This window comes from Macaca fascicularis, chromosome 7 (assembly GCF_037993035.2).
Source record: "Macaca fascicularis isolate 582-1 chromosome 7, T2T-MFA8v1.1".
Taxonomy (NCBI): Eukaryota; Metazoa; Chordata; class Mammalia; order Primates; family Cercopithecidae; genus Macaca; species Macaca fascicularis.
The window spans coordinates 103,521,433-103,541,915 of record NC_088381.1 but is presented as its reverse complement, the minus strand read 5'-3'; the positions used below and the strand labels follow the sequence as shown (position 1 = coordinate 103,541,915).

At 36.3% G+C, this 20,483-nt stretch overlaps 1 protein-coding gene across 15 annotated transcripts in view; it reads left to right on the top strand.

Moving 5' to 3' along the window:
- Nucleotides 1–20,483, top strand: part of RALGAPA1 (Ral GTPase activating protein catalytic subunit alpha 1) — a 275,782-nt gene that overhangs the window by 89,909 nt on the left and 165,390 nt on the right. For 8 of the 15 annotated variants that reach the window (XM_065548724.1, XM_065548725.1, XM_065548721.1 and 5 more), the window contains one exon: nt 19,015–19,155. The exons of the other annotated variants lie outside the window; for them this stretch is intronic. In XM_065548724.1, the coding sequence (XP_065404796.1) occupies nt 19,015–19,155 (141 nt within the window). The remainder of the gene's footprint in view (nt 1–19,014; nt 19,156–20,483) is intronic. 15 annotated transcript variants of the gene reach the window in all.

Genomic DNA, 20,483 nt, shown 5'->3' with positions numbered 1-20,483 from the left:
ATGTAAAATCCTTTAAAAGGATAACATATTCAGAATTGTCTTATGCTTTTAAAATAAGCATAGAATTACATTGATTGTGTGTTCCAAGCTAGAATAATAAGATAATATATAAGGAAAAAGTTATTGTAGTATGAAAATGAATATAATGGGAATTTTACTATAAAATTACTTTTTGGAATCCTAAGGAAAATGATTATATTTGAAGTGCCTTCCTTCATTTTATATTAATGTCACAATTATAGAAAATATTTGTGTATTAAGAAGAAATTGTTGGCTGGGTGCGGTGGCTCATGCCTGTAATCCCAGCACTTTGGGAGGCTGAGGCGTGCGGATCATGAGGTCAGGAGTTCAAGACCAGCCTGACCAACATGCTGAAACCCCGTCTCTACTAAAAATACAAAAAAAATTAGCCGAGTGTGGTGGCATGTGCCTGTAAGCCCAGCTACTCGGGAGGCTGAGGCAGGAGAATCGCTTGAACCCGGGAGGCAAAGGTTGCAGTGAGCAGACATCAAGCCACTGCACTCCAGCCTCGGGCAACAGAGGGAGACTCTATCTCAAAAAAAAAGAAGAAATTGTTCTTTTAAGTGTAAATTTTTATTTTATTTAAATCTCATCTTTTTTAAAAAGTACATTTTTTTTTCTGATTATAGAAGTAATTTATGCTTAGTGTGGAAAGTAACATTTAGGGAAGCATAAAGACCCATTAGCTGTCTAATGAGAAGTAATCATTGTTAACATGTTGGCATATATCTTTGTAGTCTTTTACATAGCATTTAATGAGTAAAATATTCATGCTGACTTCATAGCTCATGGTGATTACTTTCTAGTTGTACTGATGTCAAAACAGCCTTGTCTGAACTGAACAAGCCTATGAAACAAAGTTAAAGCCTTAAAAATTTGTTGAGAAAGGTACCTGCATAAAGTTCAAAAAAGGGGCAGCAGATTAAATTAGGATGTTCTTTGGACATATTTTAAAAAATTTTTAACATTAGTCTTTTTTTTTCTTTCTGAGACAGAGTCACCTAAGCTAGAGTGCAGAGGTGCAATCTCAGCTCACTGCAGTCTGCCTCCCGGGTTCAAGTGATTCTCCTGACTCAGCCTTCAGTAGCTGGTATTACAGGCACACACCACCACACCCAGCTGATTTTATATTTTTAGTAGGGATGAGATTTAACTATGTTGGCCAGGCTGGTCTTGAACTCCTGACCTCAAGTGATCCACCCGCCTCAGCCTCCCAAAGTGCTGGGTTTAACATTAATTTTTCCAGCCTGGGCAACATGGCAAAACTCTGTCTCTACCAAAAAAATACAAAAAAGTTAGCCGGGTGTGCTAGCACATGCCTGTAGTGCCAGCTACTTGGTGGACTGAGGTAGGAAGATCTCTCGAGCCCAGGAGGTTGAGGTGGCAGTGAGCTGAGATCACACCACTGCACTCCAGCCTGGATGACAAAGTGAGACCCTGTTTCCCAAAAAAAAAAAAAAAAAAAAAATCCATTTTATTTATTTATTTATTTATTTATTTATTTATTGGGATGGAGTCTTGCTCTGTTGCCCAGGCTGGCGTGATCTCAGCTGACTGCAACCTCTGCTTCTGGGTTCAAGCGATTCTCCTGCCACAACCTCCCAAGTAGCTGGGACTACAGGCATGTGCCACCATGCCTGGCTAATTTTTGTATTTTCAGTGGAGACAGAGTTTCACCATGTTGGCCAGGCTGGTCTCAAACTCCTGACTTTAGGTGATCCACCCACCTCGGCCTCCCAAAGTGCTGGGATTACAGATGTGAGCCTCTGTGCCCAGCCTTTATGTTCTTCATGAATGTACATGGTTAAAAATTTAGACTGTGATTAAGTGTATACATTGTAGTAAGTCTCCCTCATCAGTATTCCCCACCCTCCCATTTCACCTCACTAGAGGCAACCACTATTACCAGTTTCTTGAGCATCCTAAAGATACTTTATGTCTATACAGGCTTATAGCATAACATATACAATCTTGTGAATCATGGCTTTACACATGTGAATGAAAAACAATTCCTTTAAGTACTTACTATAAAATTGCTGTTCTATGCATTAAGGATATAGTTCTGAACAAAGCAAGTAAATTCCACCGGGGCTAACAATTCTAGTGTTGGGGAAGAAATATAATAAGCAAATAAACCAGTAAACATGTCATGAGGTAGTAAAGTTATGAAGAAAAGTCAATCAGGATAAAGGAATAGAAAGTGTTGGAGCTAAGGACATAGGACTGTTTTAAGTAGGGAGGTCAGGGAAAGCTTATTCTATCCTATAAGAACAAAGACCTGAATTGGGAAAGTGCATTCCAGGCAGAAGGAAAAGTGAAAGTCCCAGAGCTAGGAATGTGCTCTAGGGCTTTTGAGTGTTTGAGGAGGAGTAAGGAAAGAAGAGAGTGTTAGGAGATGAAGTCAAGCTATAATGATATATCTTAAAGATTATTATATATCAGAAAAATGTTGGCCAGGCACGGTGGCTCACACCTGTAATCCCAGCATTTTGGGAGGCCGAGGCAGGAGGATCAGTTGAGGCCAGGGGTTTGAGACCAGCCTGGACAACATGGTAAAACCCCATCTCTACTAAAAATACAAAAATTAGCTGATCGTGCTAGTACACGCCTGTAGTCTCTAGACCCTGCTACTCAGGAGGCTGAGGCAAGAGAATTGCTTGAACCAGGAGGCGGAGGTTGCAGTAAGCCAATATTGTACCACTGCACTCCGCAGAGCGAGACTCTTGTCTCAAAAAAAAAAAAAAAAGTTGAACTTCCTGTATCATAATTACATGGAAGTACTATAATTTAACCTATCTCCTGAAGATGAATATACATTTTGTAATTTTGTGCTATTAAAAATGGTGCAGAATAGGCTGGGCACAGTGGCTTATTCTTGTAATCCCAGCACTTTGGGAGGCCGAGGCAGGAGGATCACCTGAGGTCAGGTGTTCAAGACTATCATGGCTAATACGGTGAAATCCCATTTCTACTAAAAATACAAAAAATTAGCCAGCGTGGTAGCGTGCGCCTGTAATCCCAGCTACTCGGGAGGCTGAGGCAGGAGAATTGCTTGAACCCGGGAGGCAGAGGTTGCAGTGGGCCAAGATCGCACCATTGCACTCCAGCTTGGGCAACAAGAGCGAAACTCCATCTCAAAAAAAAAAAAAAATGTATAGAATATACTTATGTATTCTTCTATATTTTGTGCATATATGAAAGTATATCTATAGGTTAAGTCTGTAGGGTTTGAAATTAATTTGCCCTCTAAAGAGAGGAACCTTTGTAGCCTTAATAGATTTAAGCAAGGATCATTAGTAGATATCAAAAACATTAATAAGTAAAGGATTGCTTGGGAAGAGGATATTCACTTGTTGCCAAGGACTATCTTACAGATTATTTATATTTGCAAAGGATAAATATACCTTTACAATGGAGGGATCTGAAATCAAGCCATTATACCTAACTTCTAGTTTATAGTATATATAGGAGATAGAAGAACAAATTAAATGACTCCAAGAGAAAATAATTGAACAAAATTAGAATGTAGTACATTTTATGAGACAACTGGTCTAGCCTCTTCAAAAGCACAGTATCATTTTTAAAAAGTTGAGGTGGGATCTGTTTTAGGCTCAAGAGACAATAACCAGATGCAATATATGAACTCTGACGGAATCCTTGTTTGAAAAATGTTATAAAAATTATTTTGGGATATCTTGGTAACTTTGAATATGGATTGAATATCAGATGATATTATGGAATTTGAGTAAATTTTTTTAGGTGTGATAATGGTGTTGGTATATAGGAGGATGATCTTACCTATAGATGAATCCTGAAATATTTAGGGGTGAAGACTCATGGTATCTGCAGCTTACTTTCAAATACTTCAGCAAAAATGTACACACAAATATAAAGCAAATATGGCAAAATGCTAAGCAGTTGAATCTAGGTGGAAGTATACCTGTTTACATTGAAATAGTCTTTTTTTTTTTTTGAGACAGAGTCTCACTGTGTCACCCAGGCTGGAGTGCAGTGGCGTGATCTTGGCTCACTGCAACCTCCCGGCTTCAAGAGATTATCCTGCCTTAGCCTCCCAAGTAGAGTAGCTGGGACTATAGGTGCACACCAGCATGCCTGGCTAATTTTTGTATTTTTAGTAGAGATGGGGTTTCACCATGTTGGCCAGGCTGGTCTTGAACTCTTGACCTCGAGTAATCCACCCTCCTCAGCCTCCCAAAGTGCTGGGATTATAGGTGCAAGCCACCACGCCTCACCACCTTTTAATTTTTTTCTACATTTGAAAATTTTCTTAATAAAAAGTTGAGAAGAAAGAGGCTTTTTTAAAAGTCATTAGATGACTCGTATTGCCAGCAACATAGTGAACTTGATATTCTGGAACTATTAGATATTCTTGCTAGCATTTTGTCACACCACTGGTTTGCAAACAGAGAAACCTGTAAGACTCTCCTTACTCACTTCCTTGACCAAAATAAACAAAACTATGAGCAGAAAATGGAGTGATGAGCAGTAAGCACACTGGAAAAGTGGGATGATCTTGAAGCAAATTGCTGATAATCACTTCTGGGATCCAGACTAAGACTTGAGCAAGCTTCAAGGTTGGAGGACTGAATTGAAGACTTCCATGTTAAATTGGTTATCTTGACAAGGATACAAGTTAATTTCAGGTCAGTAATGCTTCCTGGAAATTGTGCAAGCAAACACAAATTAGGCCTCCAGAAATTCCACAGATTAGAATCAACCAAATATGAGTTCACAAAGATTATTCAATAAACATGGAAACAAATTATATAAATGAGTTAGCAAAAAAGAGAGAGAGATTGAGATTCCTTAAGATTTTAATCCCTAATATTGGAATAAAATAACCAATTTTGTAACCAATAAAATAACCATGTTTGAAATATTTAAAGAGGAAAATGATAAGCTCATTAAAATGATTAAAAGGAACCAAATAGAACTTTGAGAAATAAAAATATAATTCCTGAAAGAAAAAAAAAACAGTATTAAACAACACATAAGATATAAATAAAGAGAGAATCGGTAACTTGGATTAGAAATTTGAGGAAATTACCCAGGACATTGAGATGGGAAATGTGAAGGAGAGGGTAAGAAATTTGTAGAACAGGATGAGGGTCTGATGTGTCTAGTTGGAATACCAGAAGGAGAGATTGAAGGAGAGGCAGTATTTCAAGAATGACAGAGAATGTATTAAAGCTATGAGTCTATAGGAACGGAAGCATATAGTATACCAAATAAGTAAGTAGAAACCCACACTTAACCACACTGCAGTGACATAGCAGAATGGAAAGACAGAAAAGACCATAAAGGCTGCAAAGAGAAAAAATACATAACCTTCAGAAAAAAACAGTTATGCTGAAAACAGTGTTCTCAGCACTGACAATGAAGACAGAACAGCAGGATAATATCTTCAAAGTGCTAAGGAAAAATAACTATCATTTTAGAATTGTGTACTGACCAAACTTTCAAAATGGAGGGTAAAACAAAGACAACTGTGGATTGACCTTAATGATATAACTTCTAAAAGAATATGTCAGGAAAGAAAATTACCCCAGAATTAAAGTCTGAGATGTAAGAAGGATAAATGATCAAAGAATGTGGTACATGTGTAGGTAAATCTAAATAAATATTATCTGAATATAGTAATTTTGGAATTGAAGGGTAGAATTTAAATACTGGTCATTCATAATATACAGTTCAGAAAGAGTTTAGTGAGAGTATAAATATTCTCAAATACTTGTTCAGGGTGAAGTAGAGAGCTGGTGTTATTGCATTAACTTTAGACTTTAAAAATATAGGGTAAAAAGACAACCCAATTAAAAATGGACAACGGATTTGAATGGACATTTCTCTAAAGAAGATACACAAATGGCCAATAAGCACATGCTCGAAAACACTAGCTATCAGAGAAATGCAAATGAAAATCACAATAAGATGCCACTTTACACCCACCCACTAGGATGGCTATTGTTTATCAAAATACGAATATTAAGTGTTGGTGAGGAGGTGGAGAAATTGGAATCCTTATATATTGCTAGTGGGCATGTAAAATGGTACAACTACTTTGAAAAACACTCTGGAAATCAGTTCCTTTAAAGTTAAAATTATATGACCCAGCAATCCCATTCACAGGTATATATCCAAGAGACTTGAAGAGTGGCTGCTCTCATCAGTTTTTTTTTTTTATTTTGAGATGGAGTCTTGCTCTGTCACCCACACTGGAGTGCAGTGGCACCATCTCAGCTCACTGCAACCTCTGACTCCTGAGTTCAAGCAATTCTCCTGCCTCAGCTTCCTGAGTAGCTGGGATTACAGGCCTGCCACTATGCCTGGCTAATTTTTGTATTCTAGTAGAGAGGGGATTTCACCATGTTGGCCAGGCTGGTCTTGAACTCCTGGCCTCAAGCAGTCCACCCGCCTGGGCCTCCCAAAGTGCTGGGATTATAGGAGTGGGCCACCACGCCTGGCCCGCTCACTTCAATTTTATATACTTGTTGCCAAAATCAATTTTAAGTGCAGTTTATTTCCTATTCTCAAAAAGTTCCTGACCAAAAATTAGCCAGGCATGGCGTGTGTGCCTGTATTCCCAACTACTCGGGAGCCTGAGGCAGGAGGATGGCGTGAACCCGGGAGGCGGAGCTTGCAGTAAGCCAAGATCACGCCCCTGCACTCCAGCCTGGGCTACAGAGCGAGACTCTTAAAAAAATAAAAGTTCATGACCTTCTGAGACTGACAAATTAATATCCATATGCTCTAGTGTTACTATAGTATTGGGACTAATCTGATTTATCTTAATGGATTTTTCTGGTATAATTTCTCACTATTTCCTTTTGCGTATTGCATGTAAAAGCTGAAAAATAACTTCCGAATAATCCTGTAAACACAAAAAACTTTAGATTCCTCCTCGTCATTGAGAAGGGAGTAACCTGATAAAACTGTTTTTAGAGATTAATTTGGAAATGTTGAGTACTGTGAATTTAAGAAGAAACTAGTGGAACCTGAAGTGGGTAGCTTTATTAATGTAAAGTCAGGACCAGGGGTAAAGGACGAATCGTGGGGATAGAGAATAACCGAGTTGCTCAAGCTAGAAGTCTGGGAATTAGCTTCAACTCTTCTGACTCTCTCCTATATCCCCAAACTCTGATTGAATCATCATATCCTGATGATTATATCTTGAGCTAAGTATCTGTCACCTTTCTTCACTTCTTTACATTTCCACTGCGGCTATCTTGGTCCAGTACACCATTACGTCTACATTGCTGCACGAGTTTCCTAACTTCCCTGCATCAGTTTTTCACAACCTCCAGATCCGTTTTCTACCTTATTGTCATAGTGGTATTAAGAATAATTTCAAATTGATGTCACTTTTTTGCTTATATTTTTCAGTGGTCTTTTATTGCTCTTGGGATAAAATTGAAAATGTTACCATGATTTTTATAAGGCCCTGCATGATTAGGCCTCTGCCCACTTTTCCAATCTCATTTTATTCCTTGCTCCTTTGCTCTCTACTTTCCACATTACTAGACTTCATTTATTAAAACAGTGAGAGAAGAAAATTCACCAACCTGGAGTTTTAGATCCAGCCTCTCCTTCACTTTTGAAGAACAAATAAGGGATATATTCTGAGACATGCATCAGTAGGTGATTTCTTCATTGTGCAAACATCATAGAATGTATTACAGAAACCTAGGTGACATAGTCTACTACATACCTAGGCTGTATGGTGTAGCCTGTTGCTTCTAGGCTGCAAACCTGTACACCATGTAACTGTACCGAATATTGTAGGCAATTATAATACAGTGGTAAATATTTGTGTATCTAAGCATATCTAAACAGAAATGGTACAGTAAAAATAAAGTATTATAATCTCTACAGCTAAAATAGAGTATTATAAATATCAAATCTACAGTAAAAATAGAGTATTATCCGTAAGGACCACCATCATACATGCAGTCTGTTGGTGACCGAAACATCATTATGCAGTGCATGACATGACTATGTTAATTTCAGACGAAGCAGACTTTAGAACAAGGAGAATTATCAAGAATAAAGAGGGGTGTTACATAAAGATGATTAATTCTGGCCAGGCGTCGTGGCTCACGCCTGTAATCCCAGCACTTTGGGAGGCCAAGGAGGGTGGATCACCTGAGGTCAGGAGTTTGAGACCAGCCTGGCCAACGTGGTGGAACCCTGTGTCTACTAAAAATACAAAAACTTAGCCGGGCTTATTGGCACATGCCTGTAGTCCCAGCTACTCGGGAGACCGAGGCAGGAGAATTGCTTGAGCACAGGAGGCAGAGGTTGCAGTGAGCTGAGATCGTGCTACTGCACTCCAGCCTGGGCAACAGAGCAAGACTCCATTTCAAAAAAAATAAAATAAAAGATGATTAATTCTCCAAGAAGACATACTAATCCTTAATGTGTATTCACTGACAACAGAGTATCAAAATACATGAGGCAAAAACTGATAAATCTGCCCAGAGAAATACAAAAAGTAATGGTACTGTGGTTGGATATTTAACATCTTTCTATCAGTAATGGAGAGATCCAGCAGGCAGAAAATCAGTGAGGACATAAATGAAGTGAATAGCACTATCAGTCAACTTGATCCAATTATGACATCTATAAATTGCTTAATCCAGCAGAGATTATACTCATTCTTCTCAAACTCATGCAAAACATTCACCAAGACCACATTCTGGGTCATAAAACATGTCTTAATAAACTAAAAGGAATAGAAATCATACAAAATATACCCTCTGACTGCAATGGATTTAACTATAAATCAATGACGGAAAAAGTTGGAAAACTCTAAAATACTTGGAGATTAAACGACACACTTCTAAATAATGCACAGCTCGAAGATGTTTCAAGAGAAATTGTAGAATATTTTGAACTAAATGAAAATATAACATCAAAATTTGTGGGCAGTGAAAGCTGTGCTTAGAGGAAAGTGTACAGTATTGAAAGTATGTATTACTAGAGAAGAAAGATCTAAAACCAGTAATCTAAGCTTCCACCATAGGAAACTTGAAAAAAACAAATCCAAAGTAAGTAGAAGAAAAGAAATAATAAAAATTAGAGCAGAAAACTGGAAAGTTGAAAACAGGAAATCACTAGAGAAAAATCAACAAAACTGAAAGTTGGGTCTTAGAAAATATCAACAAAACCAATAAATCTCTAGCTAAGTTAAATAAGAAAAAAAAAAGATACCAATTATTAATACCAGAAATGAAAGAAGAACCATTACCAGTGATCCTTTTATTATTATTATTTGTTTTATTTTTAATTTTTGTGAGTATACAGTACGTATATATATTTATGGGATACATGAGATATTTTGATACAGGCATGCAATGTGTACTAATCACATCAGTGTAAATGGGGTATTCATTACCTCAGACATTTATTCTTTGTGTTTCAAACCATCCAAGTATATTCTTTTAGTTATTTTTAAATTTACAATTAAATTATTTTTTGCTATAGTCACCTTGTTGTACTAGCAAATACTAGGTCTTACTCATTTTTTTTTTTTGTACCCATTAACCATCTGCACTTACCCTTTCCCCCACTATACTTCCAAGCCTCTAGTAACTATCCTTCTACTCTCTATCTCCATGAATTCAGTTGTTTTAATTTTTAGCTCCCACAGATAAGTGAGAGCATGTGATGTTTGTCTTTCTGTGCCTGGCTTATTTCACTTAACATAATGACCTCATGTCAGGATCTCATTCTTTTTTATGGTTGAATAATACTTTATTGTGTATATATACCACATATCCTTTATCCATTCGTCTGTTGATGGATACTTAGGTTGCTTCCATATCTTGGCTATTGTAAATAGTGTTGCAGTAAACGTGGGAGTGCAGATATCTCTTTGATAAACTGATTTCCTTTCTTTTGGCTATATACCCAGGAGCGGGATTGCTGAATTGGTAGCTCTATTTCTAGTTTTTTGAGAAATCTCCAAACTGTTCTCCATAGTGGTTGTACTAACTTACATTCTTACCAACAGTATGTGAGGGTTCCCTTTTCTTCACATCCTGGCCAGCATTTGTTATTGCCTGTCTTTTGGATAAAAGCCATTTTGACTGGGGTGAGATATCTCATTGTAGTTTTGATTTGCATTTCTCTGATTATCAGTTATGTAGAGCACCTTTTCATATACCTGTTTGTCATTTATATGTCTTCTCTTGAGAAATGTGTATCAGATCTTTTGTCCATTTTTAATTGGATTATTAAATTTTTTCCTGTAGAGTTGTTTGAGCCCCTTGTGTATTCTAGTTATTAATCCCTTGTCAGATGCATACTTTGCAAGTGTTTTTTCCCATTCTGTGGGTCATGTCTTCACTTTGTTGACCATTTACTTTGCTGTGCAGAAGGTTTTTAACATGATCTCATCTCATTTGTCCATTTTTACTTTGGTGGCCTGTGGATATTATTTAAGAAGTCTTTGCCCACTTCGTTGTCCTGGAGAGTTTCCCCAAAGTTTTCTTTCAGTGTCATAGTTTGAGATCTTAGATTTAAGTCTTTAATCCATTTTGATTTGATTTCTGCATATGGAGAAAGATAGGGATCAAGTTTCATTCTTCTGCATATGGATATCCAGTTATCCCAGCACCATTTATTGAAGATACTGTCCTTTCTCCAGTGTATGTTCTTGGCATTTTTATTGAAAATGAGTTCACTGCAGAAGTGTAGATTTGTTTCTGGGTTCTCTGTTCTGCTCCATTGGTCTATGTATCTGTTTTTATGATCCTTTTATTTACTGATAAAATAATTAAATTTGATAACCTAAAAGAAATAGACCAATTACTTGAAAGGTACAATCTCCCAAAACTCATACAAGAAGAACTAGATAATCTGAACAGCCTGATATGTATTAATGAAATTGAATCAATAACTAACAACTTTCCAAATTAGAAAGCACCAGGCCCAGATGGTGAATTCTACTGAACATTTAAGAAAGAAATAATTCTCCACAATTTCTCTCAAAAAATAGAAGCAGAAGGAATACTTCCTAATTCTTTTGAGGAGTACTGCATTACCCTAATGCAATTCATCTCATCAGCAGGCTAAAGAAGAAAAGCCATATGATCACATTCATAGATGCAGAAAAGCATTTGGCAAAATCCAACACCCATTTAGGATAAAAACTCTCAGCCAGGCGCAGTGGCTCACGCCTGTAATCCCAGCACTTTGGGAGGCCGAGGTGGGCAGATCACGAGGTCAGGAGATCAAGACCATCCTGGTTAACATGGTGAAACCCTGTCTCTACTAAAAATACAAAAAAATTAACTGGGCATAGTGGCAGGTGCCTGTAGTCCCAGCTACTCGGGAAGCTGAGGCAGGAGAATGGCATGAACCCGGGAGGCGGAGCTTGCAGTGAGCCAAGATCGTGCCACTGCGCTCCAGGCTGGGCGACAGAGCCAGACTCCATCTCAAAAACAAAACAAAACAAAACAAAATTCTCAGCAAAGTAGGAAAAGGGGGAACTACCTCAACTTGATAAATCTGTTAAAAAATAAAAACACAGGACAACCTACCTCTAGCATCATACTTAATGGTGAGAAACTAGTTTTTTTCCTGCTCAGATCCACAAGACAAGGATATCTCACTATTCCTGTAAGACAGGAAAAGGAAATAAAAGGTCTACAGATTGGGAAGAAATAAATAAAGCTATCTTTGTAGATGACATGATTATGTGGAAAATTTCAAGGTGACAACCTCCTGAAACTAATAAGCCATTATAGCAAGGTTATAGGATGCCAGATTAATATATAAAAGTCAAGTTGCTCCCACCATACCAGCAATGAACAACTGGAATTTGAAACTAAAAGCACAGTACTATTTACACTAGCACCAAAAATCTCCAAAACAATTAGGTATAAATCTAGCAAAATATTTACAAGATCTATATAAGGAAAACTATGAAACTTTGGTGAAAGAAATCAAAGAATATCTAAATAAGTTGAGAGGTCTAGTTCATGTACATGGATAGAAAAACTCACTATTGGCAAGATGTCATTTCTTCCCTACTTAATCTGTAGATTCAACACAATCTTAGTTGATTGTGTTCTTAACAAGTTATTTTGTGGATATTGACAGAAAGAATCTAAAATTTATATAGAAAGGCAGAGCATGAGCAACATGACAAAACCTGTCTCTACAAAAAATACAAAAACTAGCTGGACGTGGTGTCATGTGCCTGTAGTCCCAGCTACTTGGGAGCCTGAGATGGGAGGAGTGCTTGAGTTCAGGAGGTCAAGGCTGCAGTGAGCCATGATTGTGCCCCTGCACTCTCTAGCCTGGGTAACACAGCAAGATCTTGTATCAGGGGAAAGAAAAAAAAAAAAAGGAAAGGCAAAAGAGCCAGAAGAGTCAACACAGTATTGAAGGAAAAGAATGAATTGAGAGAAGGGCCAGAACCTGACTTCAAAATTTACTATAGTAATCAAGCAAGTATGGTATGCGTGAGAGAATAGACAAATAGATGGAATAAAATAGAGATGCCAATAAAATAAAATAGAGAAACAGACCCACACAACTAGAGTCCCCTGATCTTTGACAAAGGAGCAAAGGCAATTCAATAAAGAAAGGATGGTCTTTTCAACATGGTGCTGTAACAATTGGACATCCATCTGCGTACCAAAAAAAGATGGATCTATACACAGACCTTACATCTTTCACAAAAATTAACTTAAAACAGATCATAGACCTAAATGTAATGTACAAAAGTATAAAACACCTAGAAGACAACATAGGAGAAAGTCTAGGACACCTTGGGTTTGGCAATGAGTTTTATGATACAACACCAACAATAAAATTCATGAAAGAAAAATTTGCTAAGTTGGACTTTATTAAATTTAAAACTCTGCTTTGTGAGAGACATTGTTAAGGGAATGAAATGACAAGTCACAGATTGGGAGAAAATCTGCAAAACACATAGCTGATGAAGGACTGATTCTAAAATATACAAAGAACTCTTAATATTCAACAGGAAGAGAACAACCTGAAAAATGGGCAAAAAATGTGAACAAACACCTCACCAAAGAAGATGTAGAGATGGCAAGTGAACATAGGAAAAGATGCTCAACATCGTATGTCATTAGAGTATTGCAAATTAAGACAAGAAACCACTACACACCTAAAAGAATGGCTAAAATCCAAAATACTGACAACACCAAATGCTGGCAGGGAAGTGTAGCAATGGGAACTCTCATTGGTGGTGGAAATACAAAATTATATCATCACACTGGGAGACAGGTAGTTTCTTTCAAACCTAAACGTAGTCTTACTGTAGGATCCAACCATAGCACCCTTTGTATTTACCTATATAAGTTGAAAACATGTCCACACAAACATCTGCACATAAATATTTATAGCAGCTTTAGTTGTAATTGTCCAAGATATTCTTCAATAGGTGAATGGACAAACTGTTGTACATCCATAAAATGGAATATTATTCCATGATAAAAAGAAATGAGCATTCAGGCCATGAAAAAAAAAAAAGTGAAGAAACTGAATGAGTATTGCTGAGTAAAAGAAGCTAATCTGAAAAGACTACATACTGTATGATTTCAACTATATGACATTGTGGAAAAGGCAAACTTTTGTCAACAGTAAAAAGATGACTGGTTTCCAGGCACTAGGAATAGGGGGGTGGGGCTAGAAGAGATGAAGAGGTGGAAGCAAGCACAGAGAATAAAGATGTGAAACTATTTTGTATGGTACTGTAATGTTATATATGTGTCATTATACTTTCTCAAAACCCATAGAAGGTACTACATAAACAGTGATCCCTAATGTAAACTGTGGACTTTAGCAATACTGTATCAATATGAGCTTGTTAATTGTAGTGAATGTACCATGCTAATACAATATGTTAATAATTGGGGAAACTGGTAGGGAGGGGGAAAGGGATGTATGGAAACTCTTTGTAGTTGCCACTCATTTTTTATCTGTAAATCTAAAACTGTTTTGAAAAGTGTATATTCTTTTAAAAAAAATGTATTTTTCAGAATAGAAAATAATTTAGACATTTGAAATAACCACAGATTTATCTGTAAAATTTTTAATTCATTTTTTAGTTTGTGTCATTCTCCATTTATTTATTTTCTGACTTGCATTGGGAGAAACAAATTGTATTTCTGACATTGATTTATATTTCTCTTTTATGAAGTGTTTCGTTTAATAACAAACCTGATTGCTCTCTCATTAAAACTGTATTTTTTCCTATGACTTTGAATTACCTGATAGAGTGATAGAATATTTAACTTTTTCTGACTAACTTAAACAGCTTTCTTTATACTGGTGATCTAAACTGATGTAAGCACCTTATGTCCTTACAATTCATGAAGGTACTAGTATAGTCTATGTTGAAATTTGCAAATTAGCAGTTTTGTCACGTAATGTTTCAAAGACTTATTTTACTGGTTGCTTTCTAGGATTTTCAGATAGAAATTGTAAGAGAATTTTTTTGTTTTTTCTTTGAAATTCTAAGATAATTTATTCATTATTTTTCACTTAATAAACATAAAGGCAACTTACCTGCATTTAAAAAATATTAAGCATAATGTAATCCTTTTATCTCAGAATACTCAAGATGGCTTTATTAAGATAAATTTTGTTATTAATAGGTAAGTTTAAAATGTAAAAAATGTGGAGAGTATGTCTGTGGTTTTGCTTATGCTAACAAATATTAAGAGAGATTGCAATGAATTTAAGAATCATTTTTGAACATACTCATAAGCAATGTAACTTGCTTGCATTTATGATATAGGACCTGGTGTTCAACTTCTGGAGCGTATATATCACTGTTTTGTTTGCAGATTTTGCTTTTCAATTATGTGTATTATGATAATAGGCCTACATTTGGGAACTTCAACAGGTATTTCTGCCAATGGATAGGAATGTATACATAATGTGAATTTTAATAAATAGGGAAGAAAATGTATAATACTTTGGAAATGAGAAAATTCCGGAGTTGCCTTCCTCATGTTTATTTTTTGTATTTGTATGCTGTTAGTGATCCATCACATTTGCTGTCCATGAATTTCTTATGCTATACGGAAACTCCAGAGTACAAGTTACAGTTTTTTATATATTCTGTATGGTCCGAGGTGAATTTATGGGAATGCATTTTTTTTTTTTTTTTTTTTTTGAGAGGGGAAAAGATAGGAAGCCTTCAAAAATTGTCATGCTCATAATTTGAAAATCTGTTTTTACTTTTTGATGTTATGTTTTTCATACTGCCCATTAAGCATATTATAGATTTATGATCACTGATGTATGTGTCTTAGGAATGTATGTGCTAATAGGAATGTCAGTAACTGTTTAGGTTAGTAAATCCCAAAAGATCTCAATAACTAATTCATTGTAAATAATTTTCTGTAGTGAGGGTCACATAGCTGTGAAGCCATTGATAGACTTCTAAGTATGCCTAAAGACTCAGAGTTTAGTTAAAACAACAACAAAAGGTGGTGACCATTTTTGCTCCATTTTTTAGGGTTTTTAAATTTGTTTTTGAGTCAGAGTCTTACTCTGTTGCCCAGGCTGGAGTACAGTGGCACAAACATGGCTCATTGTAGCCTTGACCTCCTAGACTCAAGTGATCCTCCCGCCTCAAGCCCTCAGAGTAGCTGAGACCACAGGGACACACCACCACACCCAGCTAATGTTTTAGTTTTTGTTTTTTGTAGAGATGAGGTCTCCCTCAGTTGCCCAAGCAGGTCTCGGACTCTTGGACTCAAGCCATCCTCCTGCCTTGGTCTCCCAAAGTGCTGGAATTACAGGTGTGAGCTACCACACCAGCCGAAGGGTAACATTTTTAAAGAATTCATTCAGAATCACGACACAGCTGTATTTCATTATTAATATGAAAAAAGTTCCAAGGCAAATGCCCAAGCTCTTCCTTCAAGTTTGTGTTGCGAAAGAAAGGAAAATAGGAGTTTTTATTTCCCAGAAATTATCCCTAGGGGAAAAAAGAAAAACTTGTAATTTATCTGTGGAATCAAAAATTCAATTCAAGTTTTTAAAAAATGTATTTTAAAATTCTGGCTAATATGGTGAAACCCCATCTCTACTAAAAATACAAAAATTAGCCATTCGTGGTGGTGGGCACCTGTAGTCCTAGCTACTCGGGAGGCTGAGGCAGGAGAATGGCATGAACCTGGGAGATGGAGCTTGCAGTGAGCCGAGATGGCGCCACTGCACTCCAGCCTGGGTGTCAGAGTGAGACACCGTCTAAAAAAGAAAAAAAAAAAAAAATACATACATATATATATGAAATGTGATTACAACTATAGATGATATTTTACCCTCTGTGTAACACTTTAAGATTTCCATATGTATTTGTGTCGTTGACCAGTTTTAATGAGTGATTATGTTGGAGTCAACGTAACTTTTGTTTCAAATTAGATTATAAAATTGTTGGTGACTTTCTCAAGAAAGAAAGAAGCAGGCCGGGCGCGGTGGCTCAAGCCTGTAATCCCAGCACTTTGGGAGGCCGAGGCGGGCGCATCACAAGGTCATGAGATCGAGACCACAGTGAAACCCCGTCTCTACTAAAAATACAAAAAATTAGCCGGGCGCGGTGGCGGGCGCCTGTAGTCCCAGCTACTCAGGAGGCTGAGGCAGGAGAATGGCGGGAACCCAGGAGGCGGAGCTTGCAGTGAGCCGAGATCGCGCCACTGCACTCCAGCCTGGGCAACAGCGTGAGACTCCGTCTCAAAAAAAAAAAAAAAAAAAAAGAAAGAAGCTAGCAGGAAAACTGGAATAGGGTGAGATTCTGACATTTTGTATATGGGTTGTTTTTAAAATACACTTGATCTTTAATACATAACATGGTAAGCCATACACTAAAGACAAATTGTTGCCGTTATCTTAGCATATTCCACGCTTCTATATTTTTTACATACAGATTGTTCTTAAAGAATCCTTAATTTTATTGGCATTCATACATTTTTTTAATCTGTGATTATCTTTTTCCAGTTATAAACTATGAAATGCATTTAGTTTTTGGTTAATGTTTGTTTTTACTTTCTCTTCCGTATCTTCACAGCCTGAAATTGTTTTTCAAATGGTTAAGCTGGACTCCTACTCAAATATAGATATTAAGTAAAAGTAAAAAATTATTGTACTTATATGTGGTAGGGAGTAGGGATTCAAAGATCGGAAGATATGGTTCTTGCATTCGAAAAGTTGGGTAGGCTGACCTAAAAACATACAGTCCACAAGAAATAGATTGTAAGCTTTGCGAAAGTGGGAATTCTTGTTTGTTTTTGTTTATTGCTGTGTTGCCAGTAAAGTAAATAGTTGTTTGGGAGAGTTAGAAAAGCCTCTCAGGGACTGGGCATGGTGGCTTATTCATGTAATCCCAGTACTTTGGGAGACCAGTATGAGAGGGTCGCTTGAGCTCAGGGGTTCGACACCAGCGTGGATAACATAGCGAGACCTTGTTTCCACTCAAAATAGAGGGGAAAAAAAAAAAAAAAAAAAGCCAAGCATGGTGACACATGCCTGTGGTCCCAGCTACTCTGGAGGCTAAGGTGGGAGAATTGGCTTGAGCCGAGGAGTTCAAGGTTGCAGCAAGCTATGATGATGCCACTCCTGCCTAGACAGCAGAGTAAGACTGTCTCAAAAAAAGAAAAAGAGAAAAAAGCTTCTCAGATGAGGTAGTATGTCAGGAAGAAAGAGACACCAAGGACATTAGCAACATACAAAGACATGATGTGATGGTGAAAGAGAATGAAAATTTTAAGGAACATTGTAAAAATCTGAGTGATGGCAGCATGGGAGGACAGTAAAAGAAAATAAAGTCTTACTGAGTGGTAGCTTGTAGGCAAGTCGTAAAGGCCTTGTGTGCGTTGTGTAATAATCTAAGGAATTTAAACTTCAGGGAACCAAGTCTGTCCAGTAACCAGGGAAACTCAGGAATTTGAAATGATGTTAATATTCAAACTATTTATTTTACCACCATTGCTATTACACTGGATATTATTCAATATTGTTTCTTTCAAGTCCTTGATTCATGTGTAATAATAACTATAACTTAATCAAGAATCCTTGAAATAAATGTTTTTTTTTAAAAATCTCTGGGAAGTATAAACTTGATTATTTCTAAGTGAACTATAATTTATCTTTAATTTTTGTGAACTAGGGACTCTCCTAAGAAATTATCAAATACAACTACAAATGCAATTTTTAAAAAGTAATCCAGTTTAAAGCTATCTTTGAAAACAATTTTGTTTTTGTGTTTATGATTTGAATAAGCATAAAATTATCTATTTGTATCAAGAACCCAATTTTTCATGCTGTGCAAATTGTGTTTTCTATAAATGTTTCTATGTAAAAATTTTAATTATACTCTTATACTTTATTATAAAAGATACTGATTTGATTAGCATTCTCTTACCAGAAACACATACTAGCCATGAGATTAAATCCTTTTGACTATGAATTACCTAAAAATTTCTAAGAAAGACCATTGAGTGATTTAGAAAACTTTGTTAAAGAGTATGAAAGTAGGAATGATTTGTTCTTATAATTCAGCCTTTTTAAGAAGAATGGCTCAGGATTGCCTAGAGATATGCCCAAATATTGTTCCAAAAGTTTCTTTGAATTATTAATATTGAGTTATTTTCAATGTTTCCATTCAGTGAATTTCTCAACCCTTGGTTTTGAGAACATAATGCTAATTAAGGTGTCTGCTGTTGTTTAATGCTATTCCATTGTAACTGCTAATAATAGCATTTTCCTGCTTTATATAAAAAAATTATATTCAAAATGTTGTGTGTGTTCTCTGATTTCTTTTCTTACAGCTTGCCAGTATTTGCCGTGCTGAAATGTTTTAATTTATAATTTCCTTCCTTTGTACCTTTTAGTTTTCTCTGTTGCTGCTTTTTCTGTGACACGAGCCTTTCATTATAGTCACTCTTCTTTTTTCCTTCCCCACTTCTTTCTTTTCCTTTTTTAAAGCCATGAGAAGCCGATCCATTGGTGAATGTGCTCTGCCATCGGCCTATATACGCAGTGCTAAAAGTGCTCCTGTTCTGATCCATACTTCCAAACCCTTCTTGCCTGATATTGTTCTCACTCCCCTTTCTGATGAGCTTTCAGGTAGTGCCACCTCTGCTAATTTCTGCACCACCTTTTTCACTTTTTAATCCTCTGCTTTCAAATTTTGCTTAATCAAATAAACTCTTTAAAGTTAATTTCTTTGGGGGAGGTGTGGGAAACTGGGAAAATGATTGAGAAATCAACATTTTGAGTTATTTGAACTCTAATGCTGTCCTTGCAGTTCATTCTGGAAGTGCTAAGTTTAGTGCTGTGCCAATGTCCAGTATTTTTGGTTGTAAATGGCCAATTTTTTTTTTTTTGCTCATGTTTTTTTCTTCCTCTCAGGTGGTTAAAAGAAGTAGTAGTATATATTTATATCATAGATGTCTTGTAAAAGATGACTTAGAAAGATAATCAGCACTGACTTTTAATTTCCCATTGTTTTGACTGACAATATGGTAAATCTTGAATAATTTATTCTGTATTGTCTATAGGAATGGAACTAAGTAAGGGCAATCAGTATTTGGGAAAAGTATATCATCTAAAAGTTGCTTTGGAATAAATCTTTGTATTTATATTACATGTAATCATATATAGAATTCTAAGGACTCACTCATTTTTAAACCATTCTGTGAAGCCCTGACTTCCAAGGAGCTTCAAAACCTGCTTAGCTTTCCGGTTCTGCCTCAGGTCCTTGGTCTCCAGTACTGGGATGGTCTGCTCTTTCATTAAATTTTAATTAACATGTAATAAAATACGTAGATCCATAGACTCAGTTGAATGAGTTTTGAAAATTGTACACACCCCTATCACCACAAACAAATTATACATCACCACAAACAAATTATAGAACATTTCCACTACCTTGGAAAGTTTCCCAGTGACCTTTTTGAGTCAGTCACCACGCACTCCTCCCCTCCACACAATTATAACAACTTTTTGCTGTTCATCACCATAGATCAGTTTTGTTTTAAAAAAAAATTTTGGGCATAAATAAAATCATACAATGTGTAAATTGTGCTAACTCAAAGAAACCTACTTGTTTTGTTAACTTTGGAACCATAATATAATTAATTATAATGAAATTGGAGTTGATTTTTCAGTTTAATCGATGACAATAATAGAAAAATTGGCCTCAACCCAAACCTTAATATCCAGTAAGTATTGATGGATGATGAATGGATGTATTTCACACCAGTAAAATTAAGCCACCTGAATATTTTAAGCTACCAGTGCAGAAAATTAGTAAGATTTAAAAATATGTAGATGTGATAATATAAATTTTAATAGATGGTAGGAAATGGCACACAATTTTGTTACATATGATGCTTAGCTACAAATAAATAATTAGAATATTTTTGTCTTTTTAGTTCTCCATTTAAGCACTG